Here is a 15,093-nt window from a genome sequence, read left to right as displayed (position 1 = left end):
GTTCCGTACCATATATCCTGACTTCAACTGATGCTAGCAGAATGTTCTGACCTTACATTACACTTTCATGGCCTATTCCTAAAACCTTGCTCTGGGCTGCCCACTACTAAAGAAAATGGTTCCCTGCTGGAAAATGTGCCCTGTGGGTGTGAATCCTGACCCATCAGCCCCTGGACAGCCCAGAGCTTGGCTTTGGAGAGACATTGCATCAGTGGCTTTCACTGTCAACCTTCCAGAGATAACGCTGACCCCATTGTGTATTGTTCTAGGGCGAGGATGATGTGGAGATCACAAAACTGAACCTCCTTCGATTAGCCTTCACTCGCAATCTGGCTAAAGGCATCATCCATGAAGGAACTCGTCAAGGATCTTGAAACTGGGTGGGCAGCCTGGTCATGTAACTAAGGTTTAATTTTCCTGTTTGTTTTGAATCCAAAGTAAAATTTGCAAATTAAAATGTTTTCTAGTTAGAAAGTAGTTTCCTCTGCATTTCTCATTGGCATCTGTCTTCTGCCTTCTCTTGTGCTTAGTCAGTCTGATGAAGTACACTATTCAACTGCTGCCCCAGTCGTAGTTCACTCTTCACCTTTGATTACTTCACGTGCTGCAGTTGGACAGCAGTAATTCCCGAGACTGCCCTGAATACAACCCCTTTATTTCCACTGTGTGTCTGCTGACTAATCTGGTGGTGATCATGTGGTCAGAAGGGGAACATGCAAACTCCACACAGACAGACTCAAAGGTTAGGACTGAACTGGTCACTGCAGCCCTGAGGAAATGGCTGTATCACCGTCTCATCCATTTCTGATGCCTTGTCCACCTGAAGCCAATTAAAATAAGACCATAAATATAAATATCAACCACAGACTGGGAGAAAATTTCTGGAAATCAGGAAGATGTAAAGATAAATTTATCATGCAGGAATCAACAGCTTAGAATTTAAAAATAACACTTTTAAAATTTGAGTTAGAACACAAACTGCACTGGATGCAGGACAGTTTCAAGAATGAAATCTTGAACAATAAATACGTTATACAGAGCAGCAACAACTTGTGACAGCACTGGGAGCGAAAAGTGCCTGTATCTCCGAGCACTGTGACATGTCACACATTTAGGGGAGGAGGGTGCCCTGGGGGTAGGGATGAGGAAGGCGGAGGAGGGTGCCCTGGGGGTAGGGATGAGGAAGGCGGAGGAGGGTGCCCTGGGGGTAGGGATGAGGAAGGCGGAGGAGGGTGCCCTGGGGGTAGGGATGAGGAAGGCGGAGGAGGATGCCCTGGGGGTAGGGATGAGGAAGTGCCTGTATCTCCGAGCACTGTGACATGTCACACATTTAGGGGAGGAGGGTGCCCTGGGGGTAGGGATGAGGAAGGCGGAGGAGGGTGCCCTGGGGGTAGGGATGAGGAAGGCGGAGGAGGGTGCCCTGGGGGTAGGGATGAGGAAGTGCCTGTATCTCCGAGCACTGTGACATGTCACACATTTAGGGGAGGAGGGTGCCCTGGGGGTAGGGATGAGGAAGGCGGAGGAGGGTGCCCTGGGGGTAGGGATGAGGAAGGCGGAGGAGGGTGCCCTGGGGGTAGGGATGAGGAAGGCGGAGGAGGGTGCCCTGGGGGTAGGGATGAGGAAGGCGAAGGAGGGTGCCCTGGGGGTAGGGATGAGGAAGGCGGAGGAGGGTGCCCTGGGGGTAGGGATGAGGAAGGCGGAGGAGGGTGCCCTGGGGGTAGGGATGAGGAAGGCTGAACCAGTTTTTTACAGAACAAATTTTTACGGCTTAACTTAGGTGGATGGAACATTTATTTATCAATAAATGCTGCTGTGCAATCTAAAAGCTGAGCAGTGCAACGGTGCAGGGAATAGATCTGTGGGTGTCCTGTCCGCAGGAGTTGGAGGTCTGGGGGCAGCAGGTGGTTCTGTAACCAACCCTCTCAATGCAGAAAAGCAAAATGAAAGTTTCCTTTATTTAATGCTCAGTAAATTTCAGAATCACCTGAACTATGTAGAGACAATTCCTCAATATTCAGGTGAAGACAGCCTCAGTCTGAGGGATCTGAACAGGATGTGCAGGTGTCTTGCCCCAGTCCCTTTCGGGGCAACCCCGAGGCCAAAGTCACAACCTCTTCCCCTACATTAGCAACAGTTTCCTTTTCAGTCCCACTAACCCCTCTGCCTTCTGAGCAGCATTAAAATGTGGAGTCAATGTAGCTTTAAGGGATAAGAGCCAATCTTTTGATGAGACTTTTTAAAGCCTTTAGATCCAACCCTCAGTACAGTGCTGTTTGGTACTGATCCACCAGAGCCATCTGTTGTCTTTCATGGTCACACCACTATCTCTTTGGTCATTGCCTGTACCTGTAATATTAATCTTTCCAGTTCCGATGAATAGTCATCAACCTGCAGGTTCATAACAACAGAAAGTGCCTGAAATACTCAGCACGTCAGTCTCTGTAGGTATCGGCCAGGTGCCAATTTCCTGTTATATTTCAGTATCTTTTTGACCCAAATATTTACTCTGCCTCACTCGCTACAGAAACTGTCTGACCTGCTGAGTATGTCTAACATTTTACAGACCAGTGGTGCTGGTCGCCTTCCTGGACCTTAACCATGGCAATGATGGTGGATAAATACAGGGGGCACTACAGCCTAATTCTTCAACTTCGGAGCCGGGATCTCAATCACGGGTTGTGTTTGGTGAATTCAGCTGCACCCAGGTGTCACTGATGTGAAGGGCGCAGCGTGCTTTTGCCATTTTTGACTGGAGTATTTGGAGAATGGACACAGTGTAGCCTCCACAGTGCGACAGAATAACAGAGGCAGTGACAAGACTCAAGTCCTGTGGAAGACATCAACCTATTTCCACACCTTCAAATACGTTCCTTCATTACTTGCTGAAACTTCAGACAAAACAGATGACACAGTGCTTCAGTGGAAACTGTTCAAATTCACTGTCACGGGAAACGAGCTGTGACTCTGGGGGTCAGAGGCTTCCCCACTTCTCCGCTGGGGGAAACTGGTCCACTTCAGCAAACTCCGAGCAGATCTGATGTCCCATTGCAAAAGTCAGCTTGTACCTCAGCCGCACCTTCTCCTACAGACACAAATACATGAGGAGGCATAATGAAGTCCAAAGACGTCACCTCCGGGTTAATCCAGAGCAGAAACCGGAAAGGAATGAGTGGCTTGAGGTCTGGTGTAGGAGGGTGGCTAGATTTCATCTCAGGAAAGCAAACTTATGGGGGAGGGGGATAGGTACATTCAGCAGTGAAATTTCTGATAGCAAGACAAAATTCATACCATATTAAAATGCAGGGATAAGGAGGAGTTTGTAGAAACTCTTGGGAGTGTTGTGGATAGTGTGGAGGGCTGTCAGAGGTTTTAGCGGGACTTTGACAGGATGCAAAACTGGGCTGAGAAGTGGCAGATGGAGTTCAACCCAGATAAGTGTGAAGTGGTTCATTTTGGTAGGTCAAATATGATGGCAGAATACAGTATTAATGATAAGACTCTTGGCAGTGTGGAGGATCAGAGGGATCTTGGGGTCCGAGTCCATAGGACGCTCAAAGCAGCTGTGCAGGTTGACACTGTGGTTAAGAGGGCGTACGGTGCATTGGCCTTCATCAATCGTAGAATTGAATTTAGGAGCCGAGAGGTAATGTTGCAGCTATATAGGACCCTGGTCAGACCCCACTTGGAGTACTGTGCTCAGTTCTGGTCGCCTCACTACAGGAAGGTTGTGGAAACCATAGAAAGGGTGCAGAGGAGATTTACAAGGATGTTGCCTGGATTGGGGAGCATGCCTTATGAGAATAGGTTGAGTGAACTTGGCCTCTTCTCCTTGGAGCGATTGGGGATGAGAGGTGACCTGATAGAGGTGTACAAGATGATGAGAGGCATTGATCGTGTTGATAGTCAGAGGCTTTTTCTCAGGGCTGAAATGGTTGCCACAAGAGGACACAGGTTTAAGGTGCTGGGGAGTAGGTACAGAGGAGATGTCAGGGGTAAGTTTTTTACTCAGAGTGGGGAGTGCATGGAATGGGCTGCTGACAACGGTGGTGGAGGCAGATATGATAGGGTCTTTTAGGAGACTTTTGGATAGGTACATGGAGCTTAGTAAAATAGAGGGCTATAGGTAAGCCTAGTAATTTCTAAAGTAGGGACATGTTTAGCACAGCATTGTGGGCTGGAGGGCCTGTATTGTGCTGCAGGTTTTCTATGGGCAGTGGGTTCATATTGCATGTGTCCAAGTATACTGTACTGAATACAGATGGTCAACTAGAAATACAAATGGCTACAGAACGATAACAGAATAGCCTAAAATGATGAACTATATAATGCTCAGAAAAGATAGGAAAGGAGAAAGAGAGGTAGTGTGGCAAAACTGAAGGAGGAAGGAAGAAATTGGAAGGAGAGGAGCCTAGCACATAGTGCACTTGGTGAGAGCTAAGAAGCTAAAAGACTTTGATTACACTACCAGAAAGTAGGAGAGTAAACAGGAACAAATCTGCAGGGAAATTACAACGTTCAAACACTAGCTGGTGTAGACTACAACCCTCTTAATATTTTGTAGCTAACTTTAGAATATGAGAAATTCCAGGAATGTGGGTACAGCACTTATGTGGTCAGTATCACCTTGGGAGAGAACAGCTGCTGGATCCAGTACTTGGGAATGAAGTTTGTGACACTAGATCAGGAGTCAGTGGGTGCACACTGTGATAAGGTTTAGATTTGCTGTTGAATGACCTTCTTTACTGCAGTCTGATGAACAAAGATGTAATCAGTCTAAAATGGAGTCAAATATTGACAGGAAAACTGATTAAATAGTTGCTGAGGATGTTTCATTGGCAGGTGAGTACATTCCCACAAGATGGAAATGGGCAGGAAGCCAAAGCTGGTGAGGTAGAGAGTGAGTACAATGAAGTGTGTGCGAGCACGGCAAGTGGGTCCTGAACGGGGAAACAGGTTCATTACTGTCAGAGAGAAAGTATAATGAAACACAGAGGGTGTGCGAGCACGGCAAGTGGGTCCTGAACGGGGAAACAGGTTCATTACTGTCAGAGAGAAAGTATAATGAAACACAGAGGGTGTGCGAGCACGGCAAGTGGGTCCTGAACGGGGAAACAGGTTCATTACTGTCAGCGAGAAAGTATAATGAAACACAGAGGGTGAGAGAGCACGGCAAGTGGGTCCTGAACGGGGAAACAGGTTCATTACTGTCAGAGAGAAAGTATAATGAAACACAGAGGGTGTGCGAGCAAGGCAAGTGGGTCCTGAACGGGGAAACAGGTTCATTACTGTCAGCGAGAAAGTATAATGAAACACAGAGGGTGAGAGAGCACGGCAAGTGGGTCCTGAACGGGGAAACAGGTTCATTACTGTCAGCGAGAAAGTATAATGAAACACAGAGGGTGAGAGAGCACGGCAAGTGGGTCCTGAACGGGGAAACAGGTTCATTACTGTCAGCGAGAAAGTATAATGAAACACAGAGGGTGAGAGAGCACGGCAAGTGGGTCCTGAACGGGGAAACAGGTTCATTACTGTCAGAGAGAAAGTATAATGAAACACAGAGGGTGAGAGAGCACGGCAAGTGGGTCCTGAACGGGGAAACAGGTTCATTACTGTCAGAGAGAAAGTATAATGAAACACAGAGGGTGAGAGAGCACGGCAAGTGGGTCCTGAACGGGGAAACAGGTTCAGTAGTGTCAGAGAGAAAGTATAATGAAACACAGAGGGTGAGAGAGCACGGCAAGTGGGTCCTGAACGGGGAAACAGGTTCATTACTGTCAGAGAGAAAGTATAATGAAACACAGAGGGTGAGAGAGCACGGCAAGTGGGTCCTGAACGGGGAAACAGGTTCATTACTGTCAGAGAGAAAGTATAATGAAACACAGAGGGTGTGCGAGCACGGCAAGTGGGTCCTGAACGGGGAAACAGGTTCATTACTGTCAGAGAGAAAGTATAATGAAACACAGAGGGTGAGAGAGCACGGCAAGTGGGTCCTGAACGGGGAAACAGGTTCATTACTGTCAGAGAGAAAGTATAATGAAACACAGAGGGTGAGAGAGCACGGCAAGTGGGTCCTGAACGGGGAAACAGGTTCATTACTGTCAGAGAGAAAGTATAATGAAACACAGAGGGTGTGCGAGCACGGCAAGTGGGTCCTGAACGGGGAAACAGGTTCATTACTGTCAGAGAGAAAGTATAATGAAACACAGAGGGTGAGAGAGCACGGCAAGTGGGTCCTGAACGGGGAAACAGGTTCATTACTGTCAGCGAGAAAGTATAATGAAACACAGAGGGTGAGAGAGCACGGCAAGTGGGTCCTGAACGGGGAAACAGGTTCATTACTGTCAGAGAGAAAGTATAATGAAACACAGAGGGTGTGCGAGCACGGCAAGTGGGTCCTGAACGGGGAAACAGGTTCATTACTGTCAGAGAGAAAGTATAATGAAACACAGAGGGTGTGCGAGCACGGCAAGTGGGTCCTGAACGGGGAAACAGGTTCATTACTGTCAGAGAGAAAGTATAATGAAACACAGAGGGTGTGCGAGCACGGCAAGTGGGTCCTGAACGGGGAAACAGGTTCATTACTGTCAGAGAGAAAGTATAATGAAACACAGAGGGTGAGAGAGCACGGCAAGTGGGTCCTGAACGGGGAAACAGGTTCATTACTGTCAGAGAGAAAGTATAATGAAACACAGAGGGTGAGAGAGCACGGCAAGTGGGTCCTGAACGGGGAAACAGGTTCATTACTGTCAGAGAGAAAGTATAATGAAACACAGAGGGTGAGAGAGCACGGCAAGTGGGTCCTGAACGGGGAAACAGGTTCATTACTGTCAGCGAGAAAGTATAATGAAACACAGAGGGTGAGAGAGCACGGCAAGTGGGTCCTGAACGGGGAAACAGGTTCATTACTGTCAGAGAGAAAGTATAATGAAACACAGAGGGTGAGAGAGCACGGCAAGTGGGTCCTGAACGGGGAAACAGGTTCATTACTGTCAGAGAGAAAGTATAATGAAACACAGAGGGTGTGCGAGCACGGCAAGTGGGTCCTGAACGGGGAAACAGGTTCATTACTGTCAGAGAGAAAGTATAATGAAACACAGAGGGTGTGCGAGCACGGCAAGTGGGTCCTGAACGGGGAAACAGGTTCATTACTGTCAGAGAGAAAGTATAATGAAACACAGAGGGTGTGCGAGCACGGCAAGTGGGTCCTGAACGGGGAAACAGGTTCATTACTGTCAGCGAGAAAGTATAATGAAACACAGAGGGTGAGAGAGCACGGCAAGTGGGTCCTGAACGGGGAAACAGGTTCATTACTGTCAGAGAGAAAGTATAATGAAACACAGAGGGTGAGAGAGCACGGCAAGTGGGTCCTGAACGGGGAAACAGGTTCATTACTGTCAGAGAGAAAGTATAATGAAACACAGAGGGTGAGAGAGCACGGCAAGTGGGTCCTGAACGGGGAAACAGGTTCATTACTGTCAGAGAGAAAGTATAATGAAACACAGAGGGTGAGAGAGCACGGCAAGTGGGTCCTGAACGGGGAAACAGGTTCATTACTGTCAGAGAGAAAGTATAATGAAACACAGAGGGTGTGCGAGCACGGCAAGTGGGTCCTGAACGGGGAAACAGGTTCATTACTGTCAGAGAGAAAGTATAATGAAACACAGAGGGTGTGCGAGCACGGCAAGTGGGTCCTGAACGGGGAAACAGGTTCATTACTGTCAGAGAGAAAGTATAATGAAACACAGAGGGTGTGCGAGCACGGCAAGTGGGTCCTGAACGGGGAAACAGGTTCATTACTGTCAGAGAGAAAGTATAATGAAACACAGAGGGTGTGCGAGCACGGCAAGTGGGTCCTGAACGGGGAAACAGGTTCATTACTGTCAGAGAGAAAGTATAATGAAACACAGAGGGTGTGCGAGCACGGCAAGTGGGTCCTGAACGGGGAAACAGGTTCATTACTGTCAGCGAGAAAGTATAATGAAACACAGAGGGTGAGAGAGCACGGCAAGTGGGTCCTGAACGGGGAAACAGGTTCATTACTGTCAGAGAGAAAGTATAATGAAACACAGAGGGTGAGAGAGCACGGCAAGTGGGTCCTGAACGGGGAAACAGGTTCATTACTGTCAGAGAGAAAGTATAATGAAACACAGAGGGTGTGCGAGCACGGCAAGTGGGTCCTGAACGGGGAAACAGGTTCATTACTGTCAGAGAGAAAGTATCATGAAACACAGAGGGTGAGAGAGCACGGCAAGTGGGTCCTGAACGGGGAAACAGGTTCAGTAGTGTCAGAGAGAAAGTATAATGAAACACAGAGGGTGAGAGAGCATGGCAAGTGGGTCCTGAACGGGGAAACAGGTTCATTACTGTCAGAGAGAAAGTATAATGAAACACAGAGGGTGAGAGAGCACGGCAAGTGGGTCCTGAACGGGGAAACAGGTTCATTACTGTCAGAGAGAAAGTATAATGAAACACAGAGGGTGAGAGAGCACGGCAAGTGGGTCCTGAACGGGGAAACAGGTTCATTACTGTCAGAGAGAAAGTATAATGAAACACAGAGGGTGTGCGAGCACGGCAAGTGGGTCCTGAACGGGGAAACAGGTTCATTACTGTCAGAGAGAAAGTATAATGAAACACAGAGGGTGAGAGAGCACGGCAAGTGGGTCCTGAACGGGGAAACAGGTTCATTACTGTCAGAGAGAAAGTATAATGAAACACAGAGGGTGAGAGAGCACGGCAAGTGGGTCCTGAACGGGGAAACAGGTTCATTACTGTCAGAGAGAAAGTATAATGAAACACAGAGGGTGTGCGAGCACGGCAAGTGGGTCCTGAACGGGGAAACAGGTTCATTACTGTCAGAGAGAAAGTATAATGAAACACAGAGGGTGAGAGAGCACGGCAAGTGGGTCCTGAACGGGGAAACAGGTTCATTACTGTCAGCGAGAAAGTATAATGAAACACAGAGGGTGAGAGAGCACGGCAAGTGGGTCCTGAACGGGGAAACAGGTTCATTACTGTCAGAGAGAAAGTATAATGAAACACAGAGGGTGAGAGAGCACGGCAAGTGGGTCCTGAACGGGGAAACAGGTTCATTACTGTCAGAGAGAAAGTATAATGAAACACAGAGGGTGTGCGAGCACGGCAAGTGGGTCCTGAACGGGGAAACAGGTTCATTACTGTCAGAGAGAAAGTATAATGAAACACAGAGGGTGTGCGAGCACGGCAAGTGGGTCCTGAACGGGGAAACAGGTTCATTACTGTCAGAGAGAAAGTATAATGAAACACAGAGGGTGTGCGAGCACGGCAAGTGGGTCCTGAACGGGGAAACAGGTTCATTACTGTCAGCGAGAAAGTATAATGAAACACAGAGGGTGAGAGAGCACGGCAAGTGGGTCCTGAACGGGGAAACAGGTTCATTACTGTCAGAGAGAAAGTATAATGAAACACAGAGGGTGAGAGAGCACAGCAAGTGGGTCCTGAACGGGGAAACAGGTTCATTACTGTCAGAGAGAAAGTATAATGAAACACAGAGGGTGAGAGAGCACAGCAAGTGGGTCCTGAACGGGGAAACAGGTTCATTACTGTCAGAGAGAAAGTATAATGAAACACAGAGGGTGAGAGAGCACGGCAAGTGGGTCCTGAACGGGGAAACAGGTTCATTACTGTCAGAGAGAAAGTATAATGAAACACAGAGGGTGAGAGAGCACGGCAAGTGGGTCCTGAACGGGGAAACAGGTTCATTACTGTCAGAGAGAAAGTATAATGAAACACAGAGGGTGTGCGAGCACGGCAAGTGGGTCCTGAACGGGGAAACAGGTTCATTACTGTCAGAGAGAAAGTATAATGAAACACAGAGGGTGAGAGAGCACGGCAAGTGGGTCCTGAACGGGGAAACAGGTTCATTACTGTCAGCGAGAAAGTATAATGAAACACAGAGGGTGAGAGAGCACGGCAAGTGGGTCCTGAACGGGGAAACAGGTTCATTACTGTCAGAGAGAAAGTATAATGAAACACAGAGGGTGAGAGAGCACGGCAAGTGGGTCCTGAACGGGGAAACAGGTTCATTACTGTCAGAGAGAAAGTATAATGAAACACAGAGGGTGTGCGAGCACGGCAAGTGGGTCCTGAACGGGGAAACAGGTTCATTACTGTCAGAGAGAAAGTATAATGAAACACAGAGGGTGAGAGAGCACGGCAAGTGGGTCCTGAACGGGGAAACAGGTTCATTACTGTCAGAGAGAAAGTATAATGAAACACAGAGGGTGTGCGAGCACGGCAAGTGGGTCCTGAACGGGGAAACAGGTTCATTACTGTCAGAGAGAAAGTATAATGAAACACAGAGGGTGAGAGAGCACGGCAAGTGGGTCCTGAACGGGGAAACAGGTTCATTACTGTCAGAGAGAAAGTATAATGAAACACAGAGGGTGTGCGAGCACGGCAAGTGGGTCCTGAACGGGGAAACAGGTTCATTACTGTCAGAGAGAAAGTATAATGAAACACAGAGGGTGTGCGAGCACGGCAAGTGGGTCCTGAACGGGGAAACAGGTTCATTACTGTCAGCGAGAAAGTATAATGAAACACAGAGGGTGAGAGAGCACGGCAAGTGGGTCCTGAACGGGGAAACAGGTTCATTACTGTCAGAGAGAAAGTATAATGAAACACAGAGGGTGAGAGAGCACAGCAAGTGGGTCCTGAACGGGGAAACAGGTTCATTACTGTCAGAGAGAAAGTATAATGAAACACAGAGGGTGTGCGAGCACGGCAAGTGGGTCCTGAACGGGGAAACAGGTTCATTACTGTCAGCGAGAAAGTATAATGAAACACAGAGGGTGAGAGAGCACGGCAAGTGGGTCCTGAACGGGGAAACAGGTTCATTACTGTCAGAGAGAAAGTATAATGAAACACAGAGGGTGAGAGAGCACGGCAAGTGGGTCCTGAACGGGGAAACAGGTTCATTACTGTCAGAGAGAAAGTATAATGAAACACAGAGGGTGTGCGAGCACGGCAAGTGGGTCCTGAACGGGGAAACAGGTTCATTACTGTCAGAGAGAAAGTATAATGAAACACAGAGGGTGAGAGAGCACGGCAAGTGGGTCCTGAACGGGGAAACAGGTTCATTACTGTCAGAGAGAAAGTATAATGAAACACAGAGGGTGAGAGAGCACGGCAAGTGGGTCCTGAACGGGGAAACAGGTTCATTACTGTCAGCGAGAAAGTATAATGAAACACAGAGGGTGAGAGAGCACGGCAAGTGGGTCCTGAACGGGGAAACAGGTTCATTACTGTCAGAGAGAAAGTATAATGAAACACAGAGGGTGTGCGAGCACGGCAAGTGGGTCCTGAACGGGGAAACAGGTTCATTACTGTCAGAGAGAAAGTATAATGAAACACAGAGGGTGAGAGAGCACGGCAAGTGGGTCCTGAACGGGGAAACAGGTTCATTACTGTCAGCGAGAAAGTATAATGAAACACAGAGGGTGTGCGAGCACGGCAAGTGGGTCCTGAACGGGGAAACAGGTTCATTACTGTCAGAGAGAAAGTATAATGAAACACAGAGGGTGAGAGAGCACGGCAAGTGGGTCCTGAACGGGGAAACAGGTTCATTACTGTCAGAGAGAAAGTATAATGAAACACAGAGGGTGAGAGAGCACGGCAAGTGGGTCCTGAACGGGGAAACAGGTTCATTACTGTCAGAGAGAAAGTATAATGAAACACAGAGGGTGAGAGAGCACGGCAAGTGGGTCCTGAACGGGGAAACAGGTTCATTACTGTCAGCGAGAAAGTATAATGAAACACAGAGGGTGTGCGAGCACGGCAAGTGGGTCCTGAACGGGGAAACAGGTTCATTACTGTCAGAGAGAAAGTATAATGAAACACAGAGGGTGTGCGAGCACGGCAAGTGGGTCCTGAACGGGGAAACAGGTTCATTACTGTCAGAGAGAAAGTATAATGAAACACAGAGGGTGAGAGAGCACGGCAAGTGGGTCCTGAACGGGGAAACAGGTTCATTACTGTCAGAGAGAAAGTATAATGAAACACAGAGGGTGAGAGAGCACGGCAAGTGGGTCCTGAACGGGGAAACAGGTTCATTACTGTCAGAGAGAAAGTATAATGAAACACAGAGGGTGAGAGAGCACGGCAAGTGGGTCCTGAACGGGGAAACAGGTTCATTACTGTCAGAGAGAAAGTATAATGAAACACAGAGGGTGAGAGAGCACGGCAAGTGGGTCCTGAACGGGGAAACAGGTTCAGTAGTGTAGGAAGCAGTGGGCAGAATGTCTCTTTGCAAGCACAAGTGAAAAGAATGGCAATTTACTGGCATGAAAACAGTAAGCAGTTGGTAAAGGCTGGGATTTATCAAACAAAATCTGAAGCTTAGAAGTACAGGGCATGTTGGAACCCTAAACCTGTGTTTACTGAGAAGAGATACTGTGTAAAAAGTAGAGAGAGTGCAGAGACCGGAGGTGAGGTTAGACTGGTAGGCAGGACATTCTGGAAACTACCATGCTTAGAGGGAATAAGTCACCTGGCTCAGACACCCTCCACTTCCGCTTGTTCAGCGAAGAGATTGGAGAAAGTCTTCTAATCTTCCCTCATTCAAGAAAGAATGCAGGGGCATCACTGGCAACTACAGGGTGACTGGTTCAGCAATGATGGGAGGTTTTAGAATCAAACAATCAACATACACTCAGTTTACTCTGTACACCCATGACTGTGTCACCACCCACAGCTCCAATCTGCTAATTAAATTTGCTGATGACACTACACTGATTGGCCTAATCTCAAGTAATAACAAGGCAGCCTACAAAGAAAAAGTTATCACCCTGACACAGTGGTGTCAAGAAAACAACCTCTCCCTCAATGTCGCAAAAACAAAGGAGCTGGTTGTGGATTACAGGAGGAAGGAGACGGGCTAACCCCTACTGACATCAATGGATCTGGGGTTGAGAATTAAAGTTCCTCAGTATACACTTCACTGAGGACCTCACATGGTTATACGCACTGGCAGCGTGGTGAAAAAAAGCACAACAGCACCTCTTTCACCTCAGATGGTTGAGGAAGTTTGACGAGTCACCTAATCCTAAGGACTTTCTACAGGGGCACGATTGAGAGCATCCTGACTGGCTGCATCACTGCCTGGTATGGGAACTTGTACCTCCCTCAATCACAGGACTCTGCAGAGAGTAGTGTGGACAGCTCAGTGCATCTGTAGATGTGAACTTCCCATGATTCAGGACATTTACAGCGACAGGTGTGTGAAAAGGGCCCGTGGGATCATTGGGGACCTGAGTCACTCCAATCACAAACTATTCCAGCTGCTACCATCCGGGAAATGGTACCGCAGCATAAAAGTCAGGGCCAACAGGCTCCGGGCCAGCTTCTTCCACCAGGACATCAGACTGATTAATTCATGCTGACACAAGCTAATTTCTGTTATATTGACTGTGTTGTTGTACGTACTATTTATTATAAATAAACATCCAGTAGAGTTATTGACCCTTTCCTGTTCCTAACTCCATTCACAGAGAATCCATAGACAAACCCTCCATGGCGTCCTCCTTTTCTGCAGCCATGACAGTGCCTCGCCCCCACCTCTTTTGCCTCCCTCCCTGTCCTTTCTGAAACATCTAAAGCCTGTCTCTCGAAGTAACCGTTCCTGCCCCAGAGCCATCCAAGTCTCTGTAATGACCACAACATCATAGCTCCAAGTATCGATCCATGCTCTAAGCTCATCCACTTTGTTCATAATACTCCTTGCATTAAAATAGACATATCTCAAACCATGAGTCTGAGCGCATCCCTTCTCTATCACCTGCCTATTCTCTAATTGTGACCCAATTGCCCCTTCCTCCATCTCTTCAGTTTGGTTCCCACCCCTCAGCAATCCTAGTTTAAACTCTCCCCAACAGCCTTAGCAAACCACCCTGCCAGGATGTTGGTCCCACTGGGATCCAAGTGCAACCCGTCCTTTTTGTACAGGTCATGCTTTCCACAAAAGCGGTCCCAAAGATCCAGAAATCTGAATCCCTGCCCCCTGCTCCAATCCCTCAGCCACACATTTACCCTCCACCTCACTCACTGTCGTGTGGCACAGGCAGTAATCCTGAGGTTACTACCTTTGTGCTCCTGCTTCTCAACTTCCTTCCTAACTCCCTGTAGTCTGCTTTCAGGACCTCCTCCCCTTTCCTGCCTATGTCGTTGGTACCGATACGTACCACCACCTCTCAACTGTTTGTTGAGAAGGTAAATGAAGGGAACCATAGATGTTACATCTGTACATTTTAAGGATGTGCTTGATGAAGTACCTCACAAAGGCTGATTGAGTAGGTTCAGCATCACCTTGGGCACAAAGCAATGGATCGTGTTAATAGCAAGGACAACTACCATCTACTAAACTATGCAGAAATGACTCAACATTGGAATAGAGAGTGAATTTTAAAATAAATTTGGTTGGTAACACCAAACCTGGCAAAGAAGTGAATGGTAAGGATAATATCAGCTGCAGGATGGTCATAAATTGAGTGGATAGACAAGTGACAGAGCTTTGTACAGAGAAACACGAGCTCATGTATTTCAGCAGAAGGGATGGGGCCTGGGTTCATGCACATCTCTGTCAGTAAGTCCTCACAGATTGAAGTTAGAAATACCAGCAGAGAGTGGGATAGAAGTAAATTGAGTAAAGCAACACACACAAAATGCTGGTGGAACACAGCGGGCCAGGCAGCATCAATAAGGAGAAGCACTGTCGACGTTTTGGGCTGAGACCCTTCGTCAGGAGGGTAAAGTTGAGGAAAGCTATGGATTGACCATAACTGGAGCACAGCCGGTCACTACACTTCAGGAAGAATGTGAAGGTCCGTTACAGGATTGTTCCTCGGAGAAGAGGAACAATTGTAATTACGGTTGGACTGGAGTTATTCTCCTTACAACTTTGAAGGGAGATCTGAAAGGGGTGCACGAACCCAGCACAGGTACAGAACGGCTGCTGTTACAAGGAGTTGGGACGGGTGGGGGAGGGCAGTGGCTGTGGTAGAGTTTGCCAAGTTTTGGACCATGGAAGAACTGCTGCAGAGAGGCAGTGGTTCTAAGTGGACT

General features: G+C 47.9%; 2 protein-coding genes across 4 annotated transcripts in view; one reads left to right on the top strand and one right to left on the bottom strand.

Annotated features, from left to right (window-relative positions):
- The window catches only part of nup85 (nucleoporin 85), a 64,096-nt gene extending 63,619 nt beyond the window's left edge, over nucleotides 1-477 (top strand). For both annotated transcript variants that reach the window (XM_073026620.1, XM_073026621.1), the window contains one exon: nucleotides 270-477. In XM_073026620.1, coding sequence (XP_072882721.1) covers nucleotides 270-374 — 105 coding nt within the window. In that variant the 3' untranslated portion in view covers nucleotides 375-477. The remainder of the gene's footprint in view (nucleotides 1-269) is intronic.
- A 411-nt stretch (nucleotides 478-888) lies between these two features.
- gga3b (golgi associated, gamma adaptin ear containing, ARF binding protein 3b) overlaps nucleotides 889-15,093 on the bottom strand; it is a 59,201-nt gene continuing 44,996 nt past the window's right edge. For both annotated transcript variants that reach the window (XM_073026623.1, XM_073026622.1), the window contains one exon: nucleotides 889-3,082. In XM_073026623.1, coding sequence (XP_072882724.1) covers nucleotides 2,972-3,082 — 111 coding nt within the window. In that variant the 3' untranslated portion in view covers nucleotides 889-2,971. The remainder of the gene's footprint in view (nucleotides 3,083-15,093) is intronic.

This window comes from Hemitrygon akajei, chromosome 22 (assembly GCF_048418815.1).
Source record: "Hemitrygon akajei chromosome 22, sHemAka1.3, whole genome shotgun sequence".
In the NCBI taxonomy this organism is placed as follows: Eukaryota; Metazoa; Chordata; class Chondrichthyes; order Myliobatiformes; family Dasyatidae; genus Hemitrygon; species Hemitrygon akajei.
This window is presented reverse-complemented; position numbering and strand designations above follow the sequence as displayed.